Source organism: Eubalaena glacialis, chromosome 18 (assembly GCF_028564815.1).
Source record: "Eubalaena glacialis isolate mEubGla1 chromosome 18, mEubGla1.1.hap2.+ XY, whole genome shotgun sequence".
NCBI classification, from domain to species: Eukaryota; Metazoa; Chordata; class Mammalia; order Artiodactyla; family Balaenidae; genus Eubalaena; species Eubalaena glacialis.
In genome coordinates this window covers 19,129,665-19,150,681 of record NC_083733.1, presented here as the reverse complement: position 1 = coordinate 19,150,681, position 21,017 = coordinate 19,129,665, and the positions used below count along the sequence as shown (strand labels likewise).

The 21,017-nt window shown below is 46.4% G+C and overlaps 1 protein-coding gene across 2 annotated transcripts in view; it reads right to left on the bottom strand.

The window, feature by feature from the left end:
* The window catches only part of RANBP10 (RAN binding protein 10), a 66,079-nt gene that overhangs the window by 18,652 nt on the left and 26,410 nt on the right, over nucleotides 1-21,017 (bottom strand). Inside the window, exon 4 of one of the 2 annotated variants that reach the window (XM_061172862.1) lies at nucleotides 388-555. In XM_061172862.1, the coding sequence (XP_061028845.1) occupies nucleotides 388-555 (168 nt within the window). Of the gene's footprint in view, nucleotides 1-387; nucleotides 556-21,017 lie in introns of those variants that run through there. The other variant, XM_061172863.1, reaches the window with a different exon arrangement.

Below are 21,017 nucleotides of genomic sequence, written 5' to 3'. Positions count from 1 at the left end.
GTGCCCTGCAGAAGGGCCAGAGAAAGTCTGGGCCCAGGAGACAGGCATACAAATCACTACCACTGTCAAGTAGGTACTAGGGCCCCTCAAACTTCTCATTGACCCTAAACCTCGCTCCAACGAGTGTCACACAGGCCAGGAGCATGACCACGACATTGCTGCTCTCTCAGCACTGACCCAGGCTCGATAAATGCTGCTGAATTGGATGGATTAACAAAGGGACCACTTCTATACCCTCCGTTCCCCTTGCAGGGCTCTGATGCTAGGAAATGGCTGCAGTTGCCCTGAGCTCAGCAGAGGATCTACAACAGTGCTTTGGCTTCAAAGCCTCTCACCAACCAAAGTGGCTCCACAGGGCAGACCCTCCAAGGTCCCCTATGTACCCACCAAGGCTGTGGCCATTCTTGGTGTAGAAGCAAGTGCCATTGATGAGGTTGACGCAGCAGCCAATCACGTCTCCTGTAGTGAATGTGGGACCATAGGGCTGGCCAGTCCCCGAGGAACAGAAGGAATGCCCATCATCACCATGGTAACCATAGGAATGTTTATCCCAACCTGTGGGGGAAAAGAGAGCAAGAGCTGAGGTGAGGTACTTGAGAAAAAAACAAGACAGTCACAGAAGCCCACCCAGGTCTGAGCTCCTCTCCCTAGCCTGCTACTACCTCACCAGCACTCCTGGCCTCTCACAGAGCCAGCTGTGGGCAGGGTCTGGCTATGCTAAATGAGCAGTGAGTTCAGCAAGTCACTGCCCTGAGGAGTTGAGGCAGCCCTACTGAAGAAGGAGCCCAAGCTGTGGTTGATAGGAACCAAAACCATGAGTGCCCTGAAAGGGACTTATCAGAGGGCCATGAAACAAGGAGGTAGTTGGGGAAAGCCTCATGAAGGAGAAGAGGCTTGAACTGAACTCTGAGGTGTATCATGGTTGTTGTTTTTCTTTTTTTAAATTTATTTATCTTATTTATTTATTTCTGGCTGCACTGGGTCTTCGTTGCTGCGTGCGGGCTTTCTCTCGTTGCGGCGAGTGGGGGCTACTCTACATTGAGCTGCGCAGGCTTCTCATTGCGGTGGCTTCTCTTGTTGAGGAGCAATGGGCTCTCGGCGCATGGACTTCAGTAGTTGTGGCGTGCGGGTTCAGCAGTTGTGGCTCGTGGGCTCTAGAGCACAGGCTCAGTAGTGGTGGCGCACGGGCTTAGCTGCTCCGTGGTATGTGGGATCTTCCTGGACCAGGGATTGAACCCATGTCCCCTGCATTGGTAGGCGGATTCTTAACCACTGCACCACCAGGGAAGCCCCTGATGGCTTCTCTTTGTTGTGGAGCACGGGCTCTAGGTGTGCGGGCTTCAGTAGTTGGGGCACGCAGGCTCAGTAGTTGTGGCTCATGGGCTCTAGAGCGCAGGCTCAGTAGTTGTGGCACACGGGCTTAGTTGCTCCACAGCATGTGGGATCTTCCCAGACCAGGGCTCGAACCCGTGTCCCCTGCACTGGCAGGCGGATTCCTAATCACTGTGCCACCAGGGAAGTCCCATGGTTGTTGTTCTTTTAATGTTTTTTTTAACTTAAGTATAATTTACATGTAATAAGAGTCTTCCTTTTTAATTGATAGTTCAACAAGTTTTAACAAATGTTACCACCATCACGATCAAGATATAGAACATTTCCATCACTCCAAAAAGTTTCCCCTCATGCCTCTTTGCAGTCAATTCCACTCCACGCACCCCCAAGTCTTTGGCAACACTGATCTGATTTGTTCCTATGGTTCTGCCTTTTACAGAATGTCATATAAATGGAATCACAGAATATGGAGTTTCTTGTGTCTGGCATCTTTCACTTAGCATAATGCGTTTGAGACTCATCCACATTGTTAGGTGTACCAGTATTTTGCTTCTTTTATTGCTGAGTAGTACTCCATTGTATGGACATACCACAGTTTGTCCGTTCCCTAGTTGATGACATATAGTTGTTTCTAATTTTTTGCTATTATGAATAAAGCCAATAAATATTTGTATATAGGTCTTTGTGCAGACATATGTTTTCATTTCTCTTAACTAAATACTAAGAAGTGGTACTGCCAGGTCACAAGGTAAGTATATCTTTTACTTGATAACAAACTGCCAAACTGTTTTCCAAAGTAGCTGTACTGTTTTGCATTCCCACCAGCAATGTATGAGTTCACAATCTCACCAGCACTTGTTACTGTCAGTTGTTCTGGTTTTCTCTTCTTCTCTTAGACATTTTAGTAGGTATGTAGGGGCTTTAATTTGCATTTCCCCAATGTCCAAGGATGTTGAGCATCTTTTCATATACTTATTTACCATCAGTTTATTAGAAAATTATTGAATTGTCTATTCAAATTTTTAACCCATTTTAAATAAAAATCAGGTTGTATATCTTACTGAGCTATAAGGTTATAGATATATTTTGGATACAAAATGTGTTTTACAAATATTTTCTCCCAGTCTGTGGCTTGTCTTTTTCATTTTCTTAACAGTATCTCTCAAAGGCCTGCTGGGATTTTTTTTTCTTTATCATTTTTTTAATTATTTTTTTTTATTGGTGTATAGTTGATTTCCTGCTGGGATTTTGATTGGGATTGTGTTGAATCTACAGATCAATTTGGAGAGAATAGATAGCTTAATAATATTGATTATTCAAATCCATGAACATGGTATACCTCTCCATTTATTTAGGTCTTCTTTAATTTCTCTCAACAGATTTTTAACAAATTTATTTCTAAGTATTTCACTTTCAATGTTATTATATATATATTTTTAATAATAATATTGAACTTTTAAAAATTTATTTATTTTATTTATGTATTTTTGGCTGTGTTGGGTCTTCATTGCTGCATGCAGCTAGTTGTGGAGAGCGGGGCTACTCTTTGTTGCTGTGCGTGGGCTTCTCATTGCAGTGGCTTCTCTTGCTGCAGAGCACGGGCTCTAGGTGAACAGGCTTCAGTAGTTGTGGCACGTGGGCTCAGTAGTTGTGGCTCACGGGCTTAGTTGCTCCGTGGCATGTGGGATCTTTCCGGACCAGGACTCGAACCCATGTCCCCTGCATTGGCAGATGGATTCTCAACCACTGCACCACCAGGGAAGCCCTTATTATATTATTTAAAATTTTATTTTCTAATTGTTTCTTGGTATTATATCAAAATATAATTGATTTTGGGGGTGGGAGGATGGGGTCAAGGTTTCTTTCTGGAGTGATAAAAATGTTCTAAAATTAGATTATGGGGCTAAAATTAGATTATGCTCCGTGCTGCGGAGCAACTAGGCCCGTGCACCACAACTACTGAGCCTGCGCTCTAGAGCCCGTGAGCCACAACCACTGAGCCTGTGCCACAACTACTGAAGCCCGCGCGCCTGGAGCCTGTGCTCCGCAACAAGAGAAGCCACTGCAGTGAGAAGCCCACGCACCACAACGAGGAGTGGCCCCCACTTGCCGCAACTGAGGAGGGCTGCGCACAGCAACGGAGAACAAAAGCAGCCAAAATAAATAAAATAAATTTATTAAAAAAAAAAAGAGTACAGAAAGTGGGGCATCCTTGAGGGTCAAAGAATAGGTTCTATTTTTTAAAAATAAATAAATAAATAAATAAAATTAGATTATGATAATGGTTGCACAACTCTGTAAACATGTTAAAAACCACTGAACTGTACACTTTAAAAGAGTAGATTTTATGGTATGTAAATTTTATCTCAATAAAGCTATTAAACACACACGTATTTGAGTTTTTATTTATTCATCTGGTATCCTGCATCCTTGTCAAACTCACCAATTAGTTCTGGTAGCTTTTGTGAAGATTACAGTGCCCACTGGGAAAGGGTTCCTAAGCAAGAAGCCCCACTTCCCACATACAAAGAACATATGTGCAATTCAGAGAAAGCCAGAAGCACAAGACTTCAGGCCAGAGGCCTGAGTTCTCGGCATGGAGTCTCCCAAGATGGGCTATTCTGCTACAGTGCCCTGCAGCTGCTAGAAACCCAAACTTCTGCTCCAGTGGCCTGGGATGCCAGGGATGGCGGTGGGGCTCTCTCAATGCTGCTTGACCAGCACAGCCTTCCCTAAAGCCAAGTCCACTGCTTACCACCTCCTGAGGCCATGTGGCTGTGGGGGAAGACTGTCCAACAAAGCCACTGCCCATTCTAGCCGTCCCCAAAGAATCCTTGTAGACAGACTGCTTGCTGTTCCTATGGTTCCTCTCAGAACTATGTCCACAGCTGCTGACAGATGCTCACTGGCTCCTCCCTTTGGCCAGTGCGTCAGGGTTTGCCAATGCTTGCCCCTTGAAGATTTCCGTAACATTCTTTGGTCCTCCCCTAGCATACTGCTCACATCCTTGATCAATTCCGGTTCCTGCTGAGCCTCTCCAATCACCAGTCACTGTTCCTGGGACTGTCCCTGTCTCACTCACCGCTTCCTAACCCTTCCCCCAACCCCCACCATCAGAAGTCTGAGAGGTGACACAGGTGTGTGCATATACATGTATGTGTGTTTGTGTGTGGTGACTAGTTCCAGCCCACTTCTTTATCACACAAGGATGATCCTGTGTGACAGACCTTTTATGCAGATTTTACTGTCTAGAAGGTAGAAGACACACACTGGAAGGTTTTCTTTTTTTTTTTTTTTTTTTTAGCTTTCTCCAATTGAAGCAGTAGGTACTTTTTTTTTTTTTTTGAAGCAGTAGGTACTCTTAAAAAACTAATACAAATGTGGCCATTTGATTTATTAAAGCTAGAGAAATCTTCCGGAAGAATTGTTTCCAACTTGGTCAGTGACTCAAGGATATCTGGGAGCTATTTTTGTCTCAGTGTATGAGAGCTGCTCAATAATGATCACCAAAACAACAGATGCTTACATTTTCAAAGACCTAAAATAAAAATTAAAGTATTTTTGAATACTTTTCTTCAAAAATAAACTATACAATTATTTTGACAAACCTACCATAGAATTTTTGGATTTTTAACTCAAGCTACTCAAGCTATAAATATGGATTTAAAATTTTTAAAAACTAAAGAACTCAATAAAAAACCAAAATATTTATTTAGAGTCAATTCAGGATTCACCATCACCTCAGTTTGGCTGAAAAATAGATACATTTTCCTGTTTTGTTTTGTTTTTCTTCAATTTCCAAATGATTTATCAATTATATAGATTTGCCCAGAGGAAGAAAATTCATAGTCCCTGTGACACACTGAATAAGGCCTCCCAAAGATGTCCAGGTCCTAATCTCTAGAACCTGTGAAATATGCTACCTTGCATGGTAATAAAGATTTTGCAGAAGTGATTAAGTCAAGGCTCTTGAAATGGGGAGATTATCCTGGATTATCTGGGGGCAGGGAGGGTAGGATAATGCAATTACAGGGGTACTTGTAAGAGAGAGGCAGAAGAGTCAAGTCAGAAAAGGTGATGTGATGGTGGAAGCAGAGAAAGAATGGAAGATGCTATTACACTGCTGGCTTTGAAGATGGACGATGGGGGCCATAAATCAAGGAATGTAGGTGGACTATAGAAGCTAAAAAGGGCAAGGAAATGGATTCTCCCCAAGAGTCTCCAGAAAGACTACTACCCTGCTGACACCTTGATTTTAGGACTTCTGTCCTCCAGAACTGTAAAATGATTATTTTAAGCCACTACTATTGTTACAGCAGCAATAGGAAACTAATACAGTCCACTATGGCTATAGAAGAAGTTTCTGAGCATCTGGAATGATCAGTGCAGAGACGCAACACCTCAGCTACTTGTCTCTTGCTCGTCAAAGTGCTATGAAGTTAAAAGCTTTTCAAAGAAAATCACAGAGCTATAATGTATCTTCAATTGAAGCTATCATTTCATAGCCAATATTTTTTCCAAACACAATTAAGAGCCTGTGTGTGTGTATAAGGGTGTATATGTATGTGTTTGAAAGGTAGCTTGGGTTAAAAACAGAATGTTATTATACAGCTCATTTAGTAACAGTGGCTGCAGCAGCAGCAGCAGCAGGTTGGTTTAAGACCTCTGTGCTGGACTTCCCTGGTGGCACAGTGGTTAAGAATCCGCCTGCCAATGCAGGGGACATGGGTTTGAGCCCTGGTCCGGGAAGATCCCACATGCCGTGGAGCAGCTGAGCCTGTGCGCTACCACAATGAGAAGCCCGACGGTAGCAACGAAGACCCAATGCAGACAAAAATAAGTAAATAAAATGAATAAATTAAAAAAAAAAAAAAAAAGACCTCTGTGCTACTTTCCCATCCTCTGGAAAGAACATGCATCATCCAACTGTTATCAATTAGTTAATAAAGGCCTACTCCATGGAGTTGACAAAGTGAGGGTGATGGGTGGTGTGAAAGGAGCAGAGAAGACATTAATATATAAGTAAATCAATAAGCAAACAAGAAAACACCTGGTAGAGGAAATGTGCTCTGAAGAAAACAAAGCCAGATGATAGCCTGGAAGTGGGACTGGGGATGAGGACTGACCAGGATGGAGTAGTCAAGTTAGTCCTCGCTGAGGGCTGACCCCTGAGCAGAGGTCTGCTTGATGAGAGAATCAGAAGGAAGAACTTTTGGGGTAAAGGGAATGAGCTCAGCATGTCTGAGAAACAGAGCCAGTGGGGCTGGAGCTGAGTGAGACTTAGGAAAGACTGGGAGCAGAGGCGACAGGGTTTGCTGGATGTGGGCACTGCTAGTATGAGGGGAAGTAAGGATGACTCCCAGGTTTTTGTCCGGGCAAATGGGTGGATGGTGCTATCATTTACTAAGAGACAGGGAAGATGGGCAGAAGGAAGAGATCTTTAGGACACGTTAAGTTTGAGATGTCTTATTAGACATCTAAGCAGTTGGGTGGCAATACGAGGCAGGTGAGATGACTGTGGCTCATCCCAGATGTGACAGGGCTGCCATGGGAACACTCACTAAACAAACAGTGGTGTGGACAGAAAACTTAAAATGAAGTCACTGGAGGATTTTCCTATGTGTTGTCCTCATACAATGGCTTTCTGTTTTTCCTCTGGGAGAAAAATTCAGGCTAGTCAAGGACTAGAAAGGGCAGAACAAACACAAGAGAAAGGCACCCGAAGCCCAAAATAGATGAGGACATGTTAAAGGGCACAAAGTTACTCTAAATGGATTCAGTTACCCCGCCCTCAATGAACCTTCTCCCCAGGGCTTGAGAAGCTGTATAGCAGACAGAAGCTGGTACTACCACAGCCATTCTTAAGGAATCGGGCAGACAGAAAAAGAACTACAAGGCCAAGGCCTAACTGCTGTTGCACATTCTGCAGTGAGTCTGTTTTTTGTTGTCAGTCTCAGGCTAAGGAGGGGGGTTTGGCCGCTGTTAGAAAGAAACACTGTAGTCCTGGGTGCCAGGGTAGCCAGTGTGACCTGAAGGGCCCCTGCAGTCTGGTCCTGGACATAGCACTGTCTCTCCAAGATGGTAGGCCCTGGGCAGTCACTCACCTCCTCAAACCTTGGTTCCCTTCTCTACAAAATGAAAGGGGAGCAATCAGACATCATTGTCAAAGGGCCCTAGGTGTCTACTTGTAAGAAACACTCCAAGACTCCAAACCAGTCAGTAAGTATGGTAATCCCCATCTGAGGGCTGAGGAAGCTGAGGCACTGAGAGGCTCCACAAAGGCCTGTGGTCCTGCAGATTACAATCTCAGAAGCTTGGGTCTCCTATCTTCTTTTTTTTTTGGCCAGGCCACGTGGCTTGTGGGATCTTTAGTTCCCCGACCGGGGATGAAACCCGCATCCCCTGCAGTGGAAGCGCAGAGTCTTAACCACTGGACCGCCAGGGAAGTCGCCGGGTCTCCTATCTTCTGAGGAACATTCAAGTAAGCTCCAAGCAGGTATCCATGAGGGTGAAGACAAAACCTCCTCCTTCCTGGGGTGGCCCCAACCAATTGTAGGGAAGAGGAAGATGCTTTAAAGGTAGAACAGCATGAGCTCCTCAAGACTGGGCTCCATCAGAACAAACTTCAGGTAACCCCTACAAGGTTTCTGGACCCTAGGCTTGGTCACCTGACCAATACTACTCCCTGTAGGTAACTGGCTGGGTTCCATCAACTTTTGAGAAGGAACTGGGCACAAGTCCCCCAGGGCTGCAAGAACAAACAGCAGGAAAGGGGAACAAGGAGTGCCAGGATTTGTCTGCTAGCTCCCCTTCACTGGGGGATAGCACTCCTTTTCTTAAGAAGTAGCTCCTTCCCTGTGCCAACCCTGTGGCTTCGGTGGGGAATGCTAATTCTAGTTAGCCTCCTCCCTGACCCAAGCTGGACCAGTAAGAGATCTTCCCGGAATTTTTGTACAAGGGAGCTGGGAGGAGAGCGGGTCTCAAAGCTCTGTGCTGTCATTGTTCCAACTTCATGTAGAAAGCCAGTTTGACAGACTAAAGCTAATAAACAGAAAGCAGAGACAAAAGACAGGGACAGAGACAGAAAGAAAAGTCCCAGACAGCATTTGAGTCCCTAAGACTTCGCTCCTCTGCTTGCCCTGAGGTCTGGCTGACCGAGTTGGTTAGAGATGGGATTCTCTACCTTGAAGCAACCAAAGTTCTCTGACTAAAGGGGCCACATCCAAGCATCTTTTTCTTTACCTTGCATAACACGTGGCCCACAGTAGGTGCTCAAGAAATGTACGTTGAAATGAAAAGGGAAATGGGTCAAGGGCTGGCAGGAAGCCTGAAGTACAAGACACTGGGGTCAGACCATGCTGACACACCACCCATGGGCAATCCTGGGCTTGACTGTGAGTTTTGTTATCGTGATTTTTCTTTTCAAGCAAAGTAAAGCAGTTAGAGCAATCTGCCTGCATCATGCCCCCTTTTATACAGACTAATAGCGAAGCCACTTCCGGGCCTTTGAAAGAGGCTGCAGACCTGGCTCTATCCCTGGGAAAGTCATTTAACTTCTCTGGTCTCAGTTTCCTCATCTATGAAACAGGGCAGGTGATGCAAATATCCCTGCCAGCTCTAGAAGAATCGATGGTTCTTAGCTCTCCTTCTCATTAAGAGTCTAGCAACTATGGTCTTTCCCGTACCTCTGCCTGGGTAAGTCTCCCCTCCAGCCCTACCACCCTCAGCTTCAGGACAGGACCTCCTCCAACCCCCTATTCCTGCCCTGGAGTCAAAGTCAGCAACTTTCTAAGCGTGAGCCCTGGCAGGATAAGCAGTCACCCATCCCTGGATGGGCCTGGTGTGAAGCTGGGGTGATGTGCCTAGGAATTAGAGTTATCACCCTCACCACAGGGCCAGAGCCAGCTGTCTCAGAGGACAGTGGGATGTGAGGGCCAGAAGAAAACGAGGGGGCTCAGCTGCCCTGCACAGCTATCAGGCCCTGTAGGGAGACAGGTCCAGGTGGCTCTGGGTCAAAGGATGGCTGGTGCTGCACGATAGGGACAACACTGTGACAGAGAGTGCCACCCAACTAACCATTCTTCCCTCTCCAAAGAGAATAAGCCCTGTCACTCTCAGAGAGAATGGATGGATAGCCAGCCTGGTGCCCACATAGAAAAGCCTATCCCTGCCACATCAGACACCTATCAGACGCCAGTGACACAAGGAGAAGCCACGCCAGGAGGCTTCAGGCCAGGAGGCCCCAAGTGCCCAGTTCAGATGCTCTGGCACCACCCACTTCCCCCTCCATCATCACTCAGACGGGAACTCCCAATCACAGAAGTATGGGGGTGGCTGAGGAAATGGCTCATCATCTTGGCACTCCCAGATGCCATCCCTGGTTACAGTGTCCTCAAGGTGGGAAACTCTGTATAGGGGTGCCAGGGACTCCAGCATGATTGCTCCAAGAGTTGCCCCATGCCACTCCCATCTGGCAGGACACGTCAAGGGCCTCAGTCCCAGGGGAACTAGGAATGGAGAGGACTCCTACTTCTGAGTAGAAAGATTTCCACATCATCAGCGCATTAGCACAGAAACCTGGAAGGGGGCTGGTGCTGTGCCTGTCCACTAGGTTCCAGTCCTGGCCCGCAACTGACCAGCACACAGGGTCCAGCTCAGGCCTCACAAACTACCCTAAGCTCTGGTCCCCATGCCACCACATCAGCCATCTCTCCCCAAGGAATGGATCCTGATCATCACTGGACTTTGGGATCAGAAGGACTTGGGTTTGAATCTCAATTCTGTCACTTCTTAGCCCTCTGAGTTCCCTTGGCTGAACTCTTTCAGGGTTGGTGGGAAGATTAAATGAGAATGGACATGGAACACCAGCCTACAGGAGGCACTCCCTGGCAAGTTTCCCTGGCCTCTCTGTCTCTAACACCAGCTCCATGGTCAAGCCTGGGCACTTCAGACTTCCTGCTCCTTTCTTTCCTGAGGGAGCGAGTGGGGTGGAGCTGGCTTTCCTAACTAACAGCCCACCAACGGCAGCCCTAGGCCTGTTCCACTCTTACTTGTCCCCAGTTTCCTGGGGAGGTCACCTGGCCCTCGGAGCAGTCGGCAGAGTTCAACAGCCATGTCATTCATGGGGCTGGCTATGGAGGGAAGGCACTGGGCTGGCTCAGCCAGGGTGCTTCCTAAACCTGGGGTTGCTGTGGAGAGAGCACATATGTCATAGGAGACCTCATGGCAGGGCTGCTTCTCAAGGATGCACTCACTCAGAGTCACCACTCCCTGGAAATCCATCAGACAAATGTTTTCCCCATAACCTCAAATATCTTAAAAAATCTGATAGGACCCACAGCCTGGAGCAGCTCGACAATGGATAATGGGAAAGCAAAAGAGATTCTCTCATTCAGCAAACTCCGTGTGGTGGCATCAGGAAGTCCCGTCATAGTACTCACAAGACTGTTACCCCAAGTTCTAGGAACCTTGGGACCAAGGAACAGGACCAACATAAGCCTAAGGTGATGCTTCTGGCAGCTCCAGGCCAAAGGGGCCAGGGGTGCCCTGGAGGGTCTTCTTTTTATGGTAGTTCAACATGAAAGCCAAGGCAAAGAGGGCAGGAGAAAAAGGCTATCTCTGCAGATAGCTGTGACACCAGGTAGAGCCTGCCCTCATAGGGGCACCCAGGCCCTACACTGCGACAGATGTCAGCCTGAAGCCATGGGCAGGGTGAGGGACTGTACAGCCAGCACCTGCATATAAAGGGGGCTTCTACAGGTCATATTCCTCCCCAACCCTGACAGAAATAGATACCTGATTGCCAGGAGAGGCCCAGGGACATCCAGGGTGGGTTTTGTTGGGTCTGGCTAAGACATGGCTCAAGTGGCATCTGGCACATTTGGCAGGGCTACCTGCCAATGCCTCAGGCTCCCAGAGGACAGGCTGGGTCTGTCATCCATGCTGAATCAGGCTAAGGAAAGGGGTGAACTGTCCCACTAAACTGAGGTACAACCTCAGCTCCCAGGCCTTGGTATCTTTCCTCTGGGATTGGGTTTGGCTTGTCCTTATTTCCACTAAGCTCCTTTCGAACTTCTGGGGAAAGTTAGTGGACAGATGACCCCTGGTAATGTAGGAGCCTGTGACTTTCTGCACATACTGCCAGATCCTGAGAAACGGGCATGCATAAAACCCTTCCCAAAAGAAGGCCCAGCGTGGTAGTCCAGTATTTCCAGGACGCCTAGATACAGACTCCCTCAAGGAGGCAACAAGAGGTTGAGCAGTAACTGGTCCCCACTCAGCTCCACCCTCATGTGGCCCCAGCCTCCAGCCACACCAGACGACACTTGATAATCTCTGTTTTCAGAGACTGACAAACTCAGGTTTCAGAACTGGCTCTTCTGCTGTCGATGAAACCTCTTATCTCAAAGGACTTAACTTAACCTGAAAAACACAGCCTTAAATCCAAAAATTTTACCCCTGTGCTACAGAGAGGTAGGAGCTGGTATCTGGAAGAAGAAAAGAGGATACTGTAGACAAGAAATCCTTAGGCCCAGGAATAATAACTTACTTGTTATCTTAGCTGCCTCATTTCAAAAGGCTGCCAAGGAGCCCTGATACACTGTGGTAATACAGCTCTCCCTGTGGGTAAGAAAGGCCCATGGAAAAGGACCACGGGCTTAACTGGCCACAGGGCCAAGGGCACTGCTGGCCCAGAGAGGAGCAGCAGGGAAACAGAGGGCCTCTTACATGAAACAAGCTCCACAGTAGGGACTGGGGAGGGTCCTGTGGCACAAACCATTAACCCCCATGTGAACCACCAGGAGTTTTGACCAGCTACCTGGCCCTTGGGCCCAACTACCAAACCACCCTCTGCCTGGACTGCCCAGTAGAACCTGCTGCCAGAGCTACAAGGCCTCTGGGTTTCTATCCCTCCACTTCCACCCAGTCATTTCCCAAGGACATTTCAGAGAAAGAACAGAATGAGAAAGGCAACAAGGGGTTGGGCAGCACCAAGCTCATAAACCCCAACCTATCTTCCCACAGCCCTGGTCCTGGGCAGCTGTTCCAGTGGCTTCAGGGAATCTCCTGGCTGCCCCCCTTTTCCAGGGAGGGCTGCCTCAAGGTACCTTATAGGCGTGAACTCAGGACCATCACCAGTCAGCTTCTTCCCTTCACCAGCCTCAGGGAGTACTCACTTGGGAGGCTTGTACAGTGCCTACAATCAAGCCAGGGTTGCTGAGGCCTATTCCCAGGCACACTGCCGGGATTAGGAGGAGGTACACCCAGACGCCCAGTGGCGCCCTGATGATTCAACCCACTCAGCTGGAGAGAAGCACGACTTCCCTCACGGAGGGACTGAGCAGCCCCACGGCAGACCCCTGTGAAGCAACGTAGATCCTAGGGTGAAAGATGCTCCAAAGAGAGGTGGTGGTCAATGATGAATACGAAGGGGGCTCATCAGCTGTGGGGAACAAGGGTCTCAGCCCACACGGAGTGGGACAGAAGCAGTCCCCATTTGGTGGGTACAGACAAACAGCACTTCCAGACTACTGGAAACCCACTTACGTGCCAGTAATCGCTAAGACATCTGCTGCACAAAGCCACCTGCTATTGGTATTTGCTCTGAGCAGACATCTTATTCTGCATATCCTTAGGAGGATAGAGAGGAAGGATATCCAACACTCAGTTATTTATCGCCACACCGACAGGAGCTAGCCTCTGCCCTCATGAACCTGGCATGGACCCTCAGTGCTCTGCCCTGATCTCTGCTATCTGCTGTTCCTTTCCCATGGCACACGCAGATATGAAATATCAGCTGTTTGCAGAATGTGTCCCACCCAGTAGAAGCAGGACCCAGCCACAGGGATTAGGACACAAACACTCCCATGGGTGTGCTCCTAATAGCCCACTCTGTTAGGAAGGTAACAGTCTTAATAAGGTCAGCTCCAGGGAGAGGAAAAGATGCTCACTTGATCATGAGCATCATGTGGAACGAAAGCAGACAGTCGCCCTGCCACCCCTCTTTGCCCTACCACTATACCCTCCCCTCTCACCCCCACTGAGGCCCAGCTGCCAGGTGCCATTTGCTTCAGAAGATATGCCCCCCCATCCCCAATCCCCAGCTGTGGTTCTTCCAGCTGCTTCTTTTCCAACAGTTCAAGGAAAGGATGCCTCAATGGGCCTGGGTTCTCCTTTGAGGGGTTGTAGTAATTAAGGTAATAGATGCTACCCAAGAGAACACCTGCCTCCTCCAAGGAAATGGCAAGGAGGAAACTATCATCTGTCCAGCTCTGATGCGGATGAGGCCGCCTATCAACACGGCCTGAGTCTCCCTGGCTCTGTCTGACATACAAGACACAGAAGGAAGATCTGTTCTATCCTTGCCCCTTCAAAGCACCCGAGCTTGGGAGAAGCCCAAATCCCCCATATCCACACCCCGACTTTCTTCCTGCTTCTCCAATCCAGGGATGCCAGCCCATGCGGTTTGCTGCCAGCTCAACAACTGAAGGGTGGGGCTGCAGGTACACTCACCTGCCTGCAGATCATCCTTCCTGGCTGCAAAGCCATTTAGCCAAGGGTTCTGACATTCTTATTTTGGGCCACACCTGTTCCTTGGTTCATACTTAAGGAGGCCAAAAACACTTTATAAAAGATAAACATCAACACTTCCACATCTTCCAACAGAAACCTCTGACCATGCAAGCTACGACATGCCCATATGTTCCCGGGAAAAACTGAGCACACGGCCTCATACGAGAAGCACTCCCTGTTACCACCTGCTCCCAGGGCCAAGTGAGACCCCTGGCATGGCTACCCTCTACTCCTGACAGCCCTAAAGGCAAAGATGTGCTTGCTGAGCTAGTACAGGAAAACCTATAAGAAAACACTCAAAAAATCAACATCCTGACTTTGGTTGCTATTCCATCTTCGTCCTCCAGAATTCACCTCCAGCTAATGTACTAAACATGTCTACTCAAATACAGAAAACACAGCACTGGAGAGAAAATGTAGTTCAGATTACACCTAACTCCACTCTGATACACAAACACCCATAAAAGAACTTTAAATGTATAGGTTCTTTCTTCCTCAGGTAGGAAAAAAAAAAAAAAACCTTCCTGGGGACTTCCCTGGTGGCACAGTGATTAAGAATTCGCCTGCCAATGCAGGCGACACGGGTTCAATTCCTGGTCCGGGAAGATCCCACATGCCGTGGAACAACTAAGCCCATGTGTCACAACTACTGAGCCTGAGCTCTAGAACCCACGTGCCACAACTACTGAGCCCACATGCCACAATTACTGAAGTCCACGCGCCTAGAGCCGGTGCTCCGCAACAAGAGAAGCCACCACAATGAGAAGCCCGCGCACCGCAACGAAGAGTAGCCCCCACCCGTCACAACTACAGAAAGCCCACACGCAGCAATGAAGACCCGACGCAGCCAAAAATAAATAAATATATACATACATACATACATTTATTAAAAAAAAAAACCTTTCTCAATAACAACATAAGCTAAAATTTGGGTACCCCTTTTTTGTATCAGGCACTATTCTAAGCACTTGATCCCCATACCCATCCCATATATGAGTTAGGTACTAGTATCGCATCCATTTTACACATGGGGAAACTGAGCCCCAGAGCAGTTAAGTAACTTGCTCTAGGTAACACAGCTGCCAGGTTGCAAATACAGTGTGGCTCCAGAGTCCATGTTCTTGGCCACTGAGCTACACTGCTCGAGAAGCCAACCACAGCCCAAGGGGTCTTTCCTCACACGAGCAAAAGTGAGCCAGTAGCTGGTTCAACAACACTGAGCCCCGACATACAGAAAAGGGGAGACAGTGACTCCTCCTACAGAATGAAGGTAGTGGCAGAGCCCCCATGCACAATCAGTGCCACAATAGGGCAGTGCAGGGAGGCTGAGCTCCAAATGAAGGCTTCTAGCCCAAGGCAGGTTGCAGGCCAGGGGGACCTGACTCGGCACTGGTTCCAAAACACACTTGGCTTACTGAAGCTACTTCACTGAGGCAAAGCACAGGGAAATGCAGGAATGGCCTGCTCCCATAGCCCAAGGGCATCTGTGCTCACTCTGGGAGAGCTGCTATAAAAAGATGTGGTCCAGCCCCAAGAAGTTCACAACCGAGCAAGGATACAGTTGGGTAAATGTGAAAGAATCACATGGGGCAGGGTGGCAAGTGTCATCAGAGACATGATCAGGGCTGAAGGGGTCAGGCAAGACTGCACGAGGGGTCACAAGCAAGAAGGACACTTCCAGGGCAAGAAGGACATCTGTCAAGGGGCAGAGCAGGAAATGTCTGCAGGATGTTTGGGGTCCCACACAGACATGCTGGTGTGCAGCATGTGTGGAGGGCAGAGGTGGCAGAAAAGGCTGAGCAGGGCCCACAGCACCTGTGTCCTGTGGGCAGAGGGGTCAGAGGTCCAAAGCAGGCAAGGGGCAGAGTGTACAAAGGGAATGGAGAGCAGAGGCCTGAGGTAAAGAGATTAATCAGGAGGCCATGGAAATAGCCCAATGGAGAAGCTGTAGAGGCTGGAGGCCCAATGGAGTAGGGATAGAGAAGGGGGCCAAATTAAAGAGATGCTTGGGAAGCAGCAGAACCATGGGATGAGAGAAAGGGAGGGCATGACAGTTACTCTGAGGTCTCCCACTTATGGGCCAAGGCGGACAGTGGCTGTCAACAGAGACAGGGAACACACGAGGATCTGGTTTTTGCAGGAAGGTAACCTCATTTTGGGGCAAGCGGGTTCACTGTCTATTGGACCTTAAGCAAAACACTGGGGTTTCTGGAGGCATGATCTGCTCAAAGACAGAGTGGAGACAGAGGAGTAAGTTCTGTGCTCTTGCCTGGAGGGCTCTTCAGCTGCCCCTTAACTGCACTTACAGGGCCTGGCAAAGCACAATCAACCATTCATAGGCAACAGAGAGTCTGCTGAGTTCCTCAAGGAAGGTGAGAACTGCCTCCACTACCTCCATACCCACTTCACCCAGCAACTTTAAGTTCTAATCAAGCCACAACTACTGAGCCCGCGTGCTGCAACTACTGAAGCCCGCGCACTTAGAGCCCGTGCTCCACAACAAGAGAAGCCACTGCGATGAGAAGCCTGCGCACCGCAACGAAGAGCAGCCCCCGCTTGCTGCAACTAGAGGAAGCTTGCATGCCACAACTAAAGATCCCGCATGCCACAACAAAGATCCCACACATGGCAACGAAGATCTCACGTGCCTCAACTAAGACCTGGCTCAGCCAAATAAATAAATAAATAAATAAAATTTTAAAAAATTAACTCAAAATGGATCAAAAACCTAAATAGAAGAGTAAAATGGGAATTCCCTGGCAGTCCAGTGGTTAGGACTCCCCACTTCCACTGCACGGGGAACAGGTTCGATTCCTGATCAGGAAACTAAGATCCCACATGCCATGTGGTGTGGCCAAAAAAAAAAAAAAAAGAGTAAAATTATGAACCTCTTAGAAGAAAACATATTTAAAATTCACGACCTTGGATTTGGCAAAGGATTCTTAGATATGATACCAAAAGCATGAGCAACAAAAGAAAGAAATAGATAAACTGGACTTCATCAAAATTAAAAACTTTTGTGCTTCAAAAGATATCAAGAAAAGACAACCTGGGACTTCCCTGGCAGTCCAGTGGTTAAGAATCTGCGCTTCCACTGCAGGGGGCACGGGTTCGATCCCTGGTTGAGGAACTAAGATCCCACATGCCTCAGTGTGGCCGAAAAAAATAAATAAATAAAAGAAAAGAAAAGACAACCTAATACACACACACACACACACACACACACACACACACACAAAATGGAATACTACTCAGCCATAAAAAACAACGAAATAATGCCATTTGCAGCAACATGGATGGACCTAGAGATTATCATACTAAGTGAAGTCAGAAAAAGAAAGACAAATACCATATGATACCATGTATATGTGAAATCTAAAATATGATACAAATGAATTTATTTACAAAACAGAAACAGAGTCACAGACATAAAGAACAAACTTACGGTTACCAAAGGGGAAAGGGGGGGTAAGGGGAGGGATAAATTAGGACTTTGGGATTAGCAGATACAAACTACTATATATAAAATAGATAAACAACAAGGTCCTACTATATAGCACAGGGAACTATATTCAATAGCCTAAAATAAACCATAATAGAAAAGATATGAAAAAAGAAAAAAAAAGTCAACCTAAAGAATAGGGGATGGTGGTGTGATGAATTGGGCGATTGGGATTGACATGTATACAACTGATAACTAATAAGAACCTGCTGTATAAAAAAATTTAAAAATTATTAAAAAAAAAGAATAGGGGAAAAGATTTGCAAATCATATAACTGACAAGAAACTTGTATCCTGAACATATAAAGAACTCTTACAACTCAATAATAAAAAGATAAATAACCCAATTTAAAAATAGGCAAGCCACGCAGCATGACCAAAAAAAAAAAAGCAGAAGATATTAATAGACATTTCTCCAAGGAAGATAGACAAATGGTCAATAAGCACATGAAAAGAGGCTTGATATTATTAGTCATCAGGGAAATGAAATGAAAACCACAATGAAATACCACTTCACACCCACTAGGATGACTATAATCAAAAAGTCAGATAATAACAAGTGTTGGCAAAGATATGGAGAAATCAACCCTCATACACTGCTAGTGGGAATGTAAAATGGGGCAGCCACTATGGAAAACAGTCTGGCAGTTCCTCAAATGACTAAACAGTGTTACCATATGACCGAGCATTTCTACTCCTAGGTATACAGTCAAGAGAAATGAAAACACATGTCTACAAAAAAACTTGTACACAAATGTTTATAGCAGCATCAATCGTAACAGCCAAAAGGTGGAAACAATCCAAATGACCATCAACAGATGCATGGATAAGCAAAATGTGATATATCCATACAAAAGAATAATATTCTGCCATAAGAAGGAATGAAGCTCTGAAACATGCTACAGCATAGACGAACCTCGAAAACATTATGCTAACTGAAAGAAGCCAGTCACAAAGGGCCACATATTATATGACTCTACTGATATGAAATCTCCAGAATAGGAAAATCCGTGGAGACAGAAAGTAGATTAGTGGTTCCAGGGGCTAGAAGAAGGGAAAGTCCAGGAATGACTATTAATGGGTATGGAGTTTTTCTCTAGGATGATGAAAATAATCTGGAATTAGACTGTAGTGATGGTAGCACAACTTTGTAACTATATTAAAACCACGGAATTGTACACTTTAAAGGAGTGAATTTTATGGTATGTTAATTATATCTCAATTTTAAAATATGTATGAAACGGACTTACTTCCCTAGTGGTCCAGTGGGTAAGACTCCACGCTCCCAATGCAGGGGGCCTGGGTTCGATCCCTGGTCGGGTAACTAGATCCTGCATGCATGTCGCAACTAAGAGTCTGCATGCCGCAACTAAGAAGGCTGCATGCCACATCGAAGATCCCATGTGCTGCAACTAACAACCGGCGCACCCAAAATAAATAAATAAATAAATAAATAAATAAATAAATATTTAAAAAAAAGAAAGCAACAGATTGATAACAGTGATTGTTCTTTTTTTAATAAATAACAAAATGGATTCAATTAATCTAAAAGATCAGTCACAAAGATGCTTTTAGGTTTCAGTAATATTAATATAGTCATTTTCCTATACATTAAGAGAACCAGATGGCCAAAGCAGAATATACTAAAAGCAATGCCACAAGAAAAAGCTGCTACTTGAACAAGCTAACAAGAGAGGAAGAGGACACCAAAAAATGTCCTCCCCAAAAGACCAACTGGCCCTGATGGATTCACTGATAAATTAATCTACCACCTCCTGAAGTTCCCTGACATGCCTGAGCTCTCACAGTTCCTACTACCCAGGAGCCCCAGCCCAGCCTTGACCCCTTCTAGAAGGCCTCTTTTAAACTAGTTCACTCCTGAACTAGCAAATATGATCACATCTTGCCTCTGCTGAAAACACTCCTGAAACTCAGCCATAAAAAAGAACAAAATAATGCCGTTTGCAGCAACATGAGTGAACCTAGAGACTGTCATACTGAGTGAAGTAAGTCAGACACAGAAAGACAAATATATGATATCACTTATATGTGGAATCTAAAAAAAAGGGTACAAATGAACTTATTTACAAAACGGAAGTAGAGTCACGGATGTAGAAAACAAACTTATGGTTACCAGGGGATATGGCGGGGGAGGGATAAATTGGAAGATTGGAACTGACATATACACACTACTATATATAAAATAGATAACTAATAAGAATCTGCTGTATAGCACAGGGAACTCTACTCAATAGTCTGTAATGGTCTATATGGGAAAAGAATCTTAAAAAAAAAAAAAAAGAGAGGCTATATGTGCATGTATAACTGATTTACTTTGCTGTACACCTGAAACTAACACCACATTGTAAATCAACTATACTTCAATAAAAATTAAAAACAACAAACACTCCTGCAGTTCCCACTGCTTATATATACAGAAGTCCAGGCCCCTTGCCATAGTACACAAGACTCTTCCCTCAACTGGTTCATCCTGACTGTTCCCAGGAAGCCATCCCATCACAGCAGACAACTTATGGATCCACTCTCAGGCCCTATAGTATCACTGCCCAAAACCATCGGGCAAACTCCTATTTGCCCCTAAATGCCAGGCTGAAACACCACTTCACAGTGCTGTGGTGCAGTAACCACCCCTACAGCTACCCTCCACTAAATACACCTGTATCTATAAAGGAGATACATCAACCCTCAAACATCTCATCTGGAGTTAACACCAAAGTCTCAAATTCTAGACACAGCTAAGGTCACTACCATCACTCCCCTCCCACCAACCATACATCCAAACAGTCCAAATAGCTTTCACCTCAACCAATGACCTCTTAGAAATCAGAAGCAACTGGCAGAAAGGCTTTAGCTGTTATCATCCTCCACCTCTCACCTCACTACCAAAATACATGCAAGTAGTTTCAGGTCTAACTGTTTATGAATGATGATACTTTTGGTTTTGGAGAATGTTATGCTCATCATACACACACACATGCGTGCACGTGCGCGCACACACACACGCACACACACACACAAAGTGACCCCAGGAAATGGAAAGCACCAAAGGGGATCCTGATCTTCCAAACCCAGTGCTGGGAGGAACAGTGGCAGGCCCCCCCCCCCCATCATTCCTGAGAGGAGTGTCTCACCACTATCCCTACATCTGTCCTGTGCTAGGTCTGTGCAGCCATTCAACCAGCCCTGTATCCGGGAAAGCCAGAGGCATCCACCATTCCTAGGGAGAATCCCTATCTAGATGTAACCTGATTCCTACTTTCCACCTTAAGGAATAATCAGGGAGATGATCAGATATGGCAGGAAGGAAAACCCGCAGGAGCTGGCAGGCAGAGTGAAAATGAAGACAGGTACAATATCCACAGAACACTGAGGCTCCTTTCTCTTGCCCAAAGAGAGATGCACCAGTGAGGATGTAAAAAAGGTGCTAGCTTTCCTGATGTGTTAGTGCAGGAACTAACACCTTATCCACTGTCCCCAAGCCCCTTCTCCCTACAGGGCCACCCCCTGTGCCCAGGCAGGGTCCGACTTCACAACAATGTTACATTAACAATGTCAAAGCACAAGACCCGCAGCTCACCTCTAAGCAGCC